At 49.4% G+C, this 7,837-nt stretch overlaps 1 protein-coding gene across 2 annotated transcripts; it reads right to left on the bottom strand.

The window, feature by feature from the left end:
• Positions 1-2,657: 2,657 nt before the first annotated feature.
• Positions 2,658-7,610, bottom strand: SYS1 (SYS1 golgi trafficking protein). Of its 2 annotated transcripts, XM_003936435.4 has the most exons (4): positions 7,419-7,610; positions 7,041-7,205; positions 5,062-5,129; positions 2,658-3,871 (listed from the first exon to the last, which is right to left on the bottom strand). In XM_003936435.4, the coding sequence occupies exons 2-4, from the start codon at positions 7,200-7,202 to the stop codon at positions 3,631-3,633; spliced, it is 471 nt and encodes a 156-aa protein (XP_003936484.1). In that variant the 5' UTR covers positions 7,203-7,205; positions 7,419-7,610; the 3' UTR covers positions 2,658-3,630. The 2 variants fall into 2 exon arrangements, with proteins under 2 accessions (XP_003936484.1, XP_003936485.2); XM_003936436.4 differs by lacking the exon at positions 7,419-7,610 and having other exon boundaries at positions 7,041-7,409.
• Positions 7,611-7,837: the final 227 nt, after the last annotated feature.

Below are 7,837 nucleotides of genomic sequence, written 5' to 3'. Positions count from 1 at the left end.
ACCTCGATTCTATCCCTATTCCTCCTGCCGTAGGTTCCCAGAGGCCCTGCTGCTGAGACTGTCTGGTCCCTGGGCTGCCGGTACAAGGAGGTGTTCTACACCTGTGCACTGCCTGCCTTCTGGGACTGGCAGAAGGAAGCTACTTGGACCTGGGAGTTGCTGAGGAAGGAGTCCAAGAGGATTCCTGTCCAGGGGATCCTGTGTGAGCTGTGTACCCTCCAAGATGTTGAGGGGCCTGGAGCTTCCCATTCTATGCACTGATGTCTGCTGGCTGCCATCTTGGCTCCCATTTGGCACTCCCATAGGTACAGGGTTGCCTCTGCCTAGAGTGAGGGGTTAGAAGTACCCTCTGAGCCAGACATCGCTTTCTCCTTTCCTGTCCTCCTTTCAGAATTATAAACTATTCTGAGCACCAGCTATGCAGGAGTCTCCACTTCTCTCTCTGAATGGTCCGAGTTCAGGTGGTGGGTGGGATAAAGGGAGGTCAACTTCAGACACCTGGATAGTTAAGGGATATGCTAACTCAGCAGAGGGCTAGAAGTAGCTCTCTTCCCTAGGTACCATCCTTTATCCTTTGAAAATAGATTTCCCACATTCCTAGGATCACTTGAAAATCTGTGGCCAACACCAGGCACAGTGGCTCATGTCTATAATCCCAGCACTTTGGGAGGCTGAGGTGGGTGGATCACTTGAGAGGCAAGGACTTTTGAGAGCAGCCTGGCTAACATAATGAAACCCCATCTCTAAGCAAGATACAAAAATTAGCCAAGGATGGTGCTGCGTGCCCGTAATTCCAGCTACTTGGGAGGCTGAAGTATGAGAATTACTTTAATCCAGGAGGCAGAGGTTGCAGTGAGCCGAGATCTAGCCACTGCACTCCAGTCTGGGTGATGAAGTTGGAGAGAAACACAGTCTCAAAAAAAAAGAAAAAAAAGGCCAGTTGGGCTTCGTGGCTCACATGTGTTATCCCAGCACTTCGGGAGACCAAGGCAGGCGGATCGCTTGAGCCCAGGAGTTCAAGACCAGCCCTGGCAAAGTGACAAAGCCTGCCCTGTCTCTAAAAAAAAAAATTAGCCACGCATGGTAACATGTGTGTATAGTCCCAGCTACTGGGGGGTGCTGGGGCAGGAAGATCACTTGAGCCTCGGAGGTTGCGGCTACAGCAAGCCAAGATCACACCACTGCACTCCAGCCTGGGTGACAAAGTGAGACCCTGTCTCAAAAAAAAAGAAAAAGAAATCTCTGGCTATATTTAATGTACTGCATATTGCTTTTCTTAGAAAGCTAGTAATGTTTATAACATACTGTTCATCCTTGGTATTTAAAACAATACGGCAGGACAAGAAGATGTAAGGTGATATTTAACCAGACTGTTTAACCAGTCAGAACTTACACATCCCTAACTCTTGACATCTCCAAAATGAGCTTATTAATATCACTACCTGCCTCTGCCAGCTCCCAAAAAGTCACCTTGGGTAAGTTCCTTACAGTTCCCTTATCTGTAAGATATAGATGATCTTCTTACTTCTTACTTCAGAGGGTTCTTGTGAAGATTGAGAAAAGAGACATAAAGCACTCAGCCCACACTGCTGGTCACCTCCTAAGCACTCAATAGATGTTATATATTATTAAACTGACAAGCATGTCACTGCCATTGCCCTACCCTCTCTGGAGCTCAACTCTAAAAACTGCTCTTACTGTTACTTTAGAAATCATAAGAATCTCATTAAGGTCAAATATTTTGGATCCCCAACTATCATGCAACTCATCTGAATCGTGTGACTTTTGGCCCTTTCTAAAACTCAAGTTAACACTCAGGGGACAGAGATTTGTCATCACAGAAGATATGCAGAAAAATAGGCACAAGACCCTGAAGTGAATCTCAAAGAGGTGCTCCAACCACAGATGGAGTAACCACCACCACAGCTGGTCAAGGGTGACAGCAGCCACATGATGTGTGTTCTTTCAAAGTCAGTCATGTGCCTGTCGAGTTTGTGGTGTCTGGAGGGAAATCGATCGACCCAGGGAAGGTCATCCCAGCTGGTCTTACCTCCTACCTAGACCCTGCAGCCAGGATTACTGTGCTCCATTAACAAGCAGCTTCCTTCCAACAAGGCACCATGAGTTACCGAGGTGCCTCACCCTAAAACATTCCCAGTCTCTTCCCAGGAATGTTTACCCCTAAACCTTCATCCTGTTGGCATCAACTCCCTCCTCTGTAGGGCTGAGAGCCAGGAGGTCAGATGGGCTTCTCAGGGAGACAGCAAAACTCATCTGTGCTACCATAACACTGAGAGCTGAAAACTGACAGCTTTCTTGGGAAGGTTCTGAAGAACCCAAAGAGTATGAATAGTGAAGGTTTCAATGCAGAAGTGGGTCTAGATTGTGCGCTCCATTGAACATGTTCAGAAATCACTAGCAAGTGGGAAAGGGAACCCAAGTAACAGGCGGTTCATTTGAGGCATAATAGGGGAGGCTGCAAGTGGAGAAGACAGGATGCAAGAGTTCCCTGCACTGAGTATTTTAACCGAATGGAGGAATGACTCCGGGGTCCAGGAAAGGGAGAAGGTGCCCTAATCATTCTTTCAAGTTTCCTGGCCTGACTGCACTGATCTCTCTCAATCTCAACTGTGGCATTACAAAGTAAATACAGGCAGAACCGTGGAAAATACTGTATTTAAATACACAGGAACGACAGCTGCAAGCCCCTCACAGAGGAAACTCCACCCCAAAGAAAAATCTTAGCAGCAAATTCCCATCTACCTCAGCACTATCAGCACAGCCCAGGCCAGAAGGTTGGGCTTCTTGTCTCCGGGAACCCATCATACCCTTCCCGCCACAGAATTCTAAATAAGGCAGGGAAAAGAACTGGAGTCCAGTGGGAGCTGGGTGCCTGGTCATTCCTAGAAGACAGGCAGTGTCTTTATGATGAAGGTTAGACTTTGAGCGATGCTGGGATTCTTCTCTGGGTCCTATGGCCTGCTATGTTGAGAGCTGGCAGCAGGATGGGGACCTGGCAGAAGGAATTGGAAGAAAGTCATAGGTTCTTGGGTACACGCACACGTGCGTGTAACAGGGCACAGGTTGTGCATTTTCCTTGTGCTTAATGCCTCCATCTGTCATCCTCTGCCTGACAACAGCCTAATACTTGACACCTACATTTCTTTCTGTGGCTCTGGATCCGGAAACCAAGTGTTTCTCCAAACAGAACTGCTGTGATTCGGCAGCACTGCAAAGGTAACAGCTGTCCCACGGAGATAAGACAGATAACTAAAGAAGTGGTTTGCTCCAATCAGATATCCTTGATTTCTTTTCTCTCTTAAAACAACAGGCTGGTGACAGGTATTGTGGCTCAAGAGTGGCACGGTTCCAATTCTGTTAATACCCTCAAAGAGGTCCCCTTCCTGACCTCTCAGATACCAAGGCTTCAGCAGACAGAGGCCATTCTTGCAGCTGTCAAGCTGACTGCTACCTGCCTTCTTTGACAGGCCCTCTATCTCTCCCACACCAACAGAGACTTCACATTTCCAGGGTTCCTCTCAGATCTGGGCTGGACCTCATCTGGAGGGTCTGAGCAGCCCAAGGTGTTGAGGGGCCCAAGTGCCAGCAGGATGTCCAAAGGGCCCGATTCTAGACATTGGATTTAGGGGCTGAGTTGAGGGGGATCTCCTTGAGCTCCGTCCGCATGCACAGGTACTCCCCGATGACAGCCATGAGTGCAATGCACACGGCTTGGACCAGCCACCAGGTCAGCGCCGAGGGGAAACGGGAGCTGTAGAACCAGCAGCCCAGGAGGTGAAAGAAATGGACAGTGACAGTGAAATCCAGACACTGCTTCCCTCGCCGGATGAAGTACAGCAAGCCCAGGGCACTGTGGGGAGAGGACAGCAGTGAGTTGTCACTGGGTTGTCCTGGCCTTAGGTTATTTGGGAGGGTGGGGACAATTAGGATGGCAGCACAGTGGTCAGAAGTGACAAGATAAGTGTGAAGCAAGGGTTATGGTATCAGATGCCTAGAAGAACCTGGCGGGTAATGTCGAGAGCGAAGCTGACTAGGCATAAGCTTGATGATCGAAGGCAATTGTCACTAGAGGATCCTAGGAACTGGTGGGAATTGTGACACCCTGAAGCGCACATGTCTAGCTAAAGTGGGGGCAGTAGCTACTTGCATCTAGGCAAATCTTGTCATGCTAGAAGGTTGGCCTGGAATCAATCAGTCATTCCATTAGTCAAGAGAAGCCAGAAATCTGGATTTTTATATAAAATAGCCTGATTTTCAACTAAGTGAAAAAAAATGTTTTAAACACCATGTGTGGGCTGACATCTATGTAAGCCAAACAAAACCTATCTGGAAGACAAATTTAGGTCAAAGTCAGCCCATCAGTTTTCAATCTCCAGTAAAAGGACAAGAATCATAATAACGTGCAAGGCATTGTTCTAAGTCCTTCTTGTGAATTAACTTATTTAATCCTTACAACTATGAGGCAGGTAATATTATTAGCCCCATTTTACTGATGAGGAAACTGTGGTAGATTAACTTGCCCAAAGTCACTAGACTAGTGGTAAAGCCGAGGTTCAAAGCCAAATGAGTCTGCCTCCAGAGCCTGAGACCTTGATCACTATGCTAAACTGCCTCTTAAGAGACAGGCAATGGTTACATGCGACCTTAGACATCACCCAGTCCAACCCCTCATGGACAAAAGAGGAGCCTGAAGCCCATGGCAAGGAACTTGGTCAATGGCACGCAAACCAAGAACAGGACCCAGTTCTCCTGCCTCTCAGTGGAATCCTTTCCTCACCTCACTCCACGTCGGGGAAGCGATCTGAGATGGAAGTTGTCTTGCAGGCAGCACAAACATAGTGACAGAAGAGCTTTCCAGATAAGTCAAAATAGCAACGGAAAAAGACCCATGATAAAGCCGGTCCCACCACTGGCCTCTGTCACCCACTTTACTCCACAACTCCCCAGAAACAAGTGCCAGCCTGTCTCATGTCCAGACTTAGGAAGTTAGTCCCAGTGCTAAGAACCCAAAAGCTGGATAGCAAAACTGGTGATACTCACCAGGTGAGGGCGTTGAGGATGAAGGACATCATGGAGAGCCGGCCTGGAGGGGTGGAAAAGCCCAGGATCTGAGGGGGAATCACAAATGGAAACATGCTGGAGAAGGGACTTGGCAGAGCCCAGGCTCCAGGATCGCAGCAAGCCTCCTAAGAAACCAGCATTCTTCCCAGAGCACAGAAGATAATACCTCCCTTCATCTGCACAGCAGCCTATTTCCAACTAGGTGCTTTCATAGACACCCATTATGGAATTTCATTTGTTTCTCACAGCAGGTGGAAGGGGGTTATTATTCTCATTTTACAAAGGAGGACGTAAAAGCTAAGGCAAGTTAAGTTGCCCAAAACACCAAGAGTAAAGTTTAGAAGAGCACTCAGCTGACTATGGCTCCATAGGCCAGGTATCTGCTCCTGTACATAAAGTTTTATTGAAACACAGCCATACCTATTCACTTACATATTTATCTATAGCAGTTTCTGTGCTACCATGGCAGAGCTGAGTAATCCGTGACCTAAAATCCTTACTACTTTACTCTCTAAGGAAAGGTTTGCTGATCCCTAGTCTAGAACTCAGGTTGTGTGCATCAGATGGCTCTTCAATAAAGCTCAGCATTCCCACAGCTCTTCCCAGGAGGATGGAAGCTCCTCAAAGATCATGACTAGGCACACAGTGGGTATGCAACCTCCTCTAACACATTATCAAATGCCAAACATCCGCACCACACTGTCAGCTGGCAAAGAAAGGTCTTTGACGTCCATAATCTCATATTATGCCTACAAAAACCTCACAAAGCTATTCTTCTTTTTATTCTTACCTCTTTTTGGATAATAACTTGCCCAAGGGCTACATAGAGAAAAAGCAGCAGGGGCAAGGACTCCAACCCAGGTCTCCTGGCTCTAAGAACTGTGCTCATCACCACGCACCACAGCTGCATTTTCTTTTTTTTTTTTTTTTCAGATGGAGTTTCACTCTATTGCCCAGGCTGGAGTGCAGTGGTGCGATCTCAGTTCACTGCAACCTCTGCCTCCCAGGTTCAACTAATTCTCCTGCCTCAGCCTCCAAGTAGCTGGGATTGCAGGAACACACAACCATGCCTGGTTAATTTTTGTATTTTTAGTAGAGATGGGGTTTCACCATGTTAGCCAGGATGGTCTCGATCTCCTGACCTCGTGATCCGTCCACCTTGGCCTCCCAAAGTGCTGGGGTTACATGCGTGAGCCACCCAGCCTACAACTGCCTTTTAGATGCAACAACTTACAGGCCTTCTCTACATTTTACAAAGTACTTTCTTAGTCCTAAACCCCTCTGGGCCTTGTAACATTTTGTTGAGGGAGACATGGCAGGAGTACTCTGCCCACTTTTCAGAAAAGACTCAGAAAGGGAAAGCAACTTGTCCAAGGTCCCACAGCTAGTAGTATATGTTTAGCTAGACTGAACCCTTGCTTTTCTGAATCGAAAGCACATGCTCTTTATATCGCAGTCCACCTCTCTGTAACTAGTCTCATGGTTTTGAAGACAGAAAAACAAGCCCACAGAGGTGATATTTGCCCCAGGTCACACAACTAGTAAGTAGAACTTAAAGGAGGCTTGTCTGACCCCAAAGTCCAGGCTGTTTCCACTGTACCCGCATGAATGCTCTTTTATCCGCCCCTCTCCGGTGTGGCACCTGAGCACCTAGCTCAGAGAAGTTAGCTCAGAGAAGTCAAGTCACTTTCCCAGTCTCAGAACGGAAATGTCTCAGAGTTGCCTGGAAGGCATTTGTATTTATTGTGTTAACATCAGGCCCTTTCCTTTGTACCGATCAGCCTCTGTTGTCATTCCAGTCTATAGATGAGGCAGCCGCGACTCAGAAAGGTGAAATCCCTTTTCCAGGGCTATAAAGCAAGAAGGTGGCCTAGCCAGATCCACAGCCCAGTAATGCTGGACCACAAAACCTGTTCGGGGAGGCCGAGACCCCACCCGCGCCAGCCCGGGGACCCTACCTCCGCGTCGAACATCTGGTCCAACGAGGGGGTGCTTCGCACTAGCCCGTCCACCAGCGCCAGCCACAGGCCCAGCGAGCCGTAATACACAGTCTGCATGAGGACGATCTGCGACAGGATCAGCAGCGGGTCCCACACGTAGCTGCGGAACTGGCCCGCCATCCCCTGCAGGGACACGAGCCGGGCCTCAGCCGGCGGCCCGTCGCCATGGCAACGTCGCCCCGCCCGGGAGGAGGGACTGGGACCGAGGGGTGAGCCCATTCCAAGAGGTGGGGGGAAGGCGGGATGGACAGACCCATTCTCAGAGTAAGGGGAAATCCAGCCCATTCCGGCTGCGCGGCCCCCGCCCGTACACGAGCTGCTCTGGGGTCTACTCACCAGTGACAGACGACGATCGAAGTCCCCTAGTATGGCCCGGCCTCACCGGTGGGCTACCAAAACAGCGCTGACAGACAGGACCATGGAGGAGAGGCGCTGCCGGCCTAGAGAGGCAAAACGCCAGCAACCGCAGCGGCGGGAGCGGCTACGTAGGAAAGAAGCGTTTCCGGGGAAAACAGCGGAGGGGGCGGGGCTAAAGTTGCGCAGGCGTAGTGAGTTCAACCTTTGCCTGCACCGCGGGGACTTGGTACCGGCAGCCAGCTAGCGAACGGAGCACATGCGCAGAAAGAAGAGTGAAGACGAACGGAAGTGAGAAAGCAAAGCCGCAGAGCTTGCGCGCCCTCTACAGGGAAATTTCTTTTCAAAGGAGGGCGACTAGGGGCGAGGGAGGTGGGGTTGGGTAGGACACGGTGACGATG

This window comes from Saimiri boliviensis, chromosome 9, assembly GCF_048565385.1.
Source record: "Saimiri boliviensis isolate mSaiBol1 chromosome 9, mSaiBol1.pri, whole genome shotgun sequence".
Classification (NCBI taxonomy): Eukaryota; Metazoa; Chordata; class Mammalia; order Primates; family Cebidae; genus Saimiri; species Saimiri boliviensis.
This window is presented reverse-complemented; position numbering and strand designations above follow the sequence as displayed.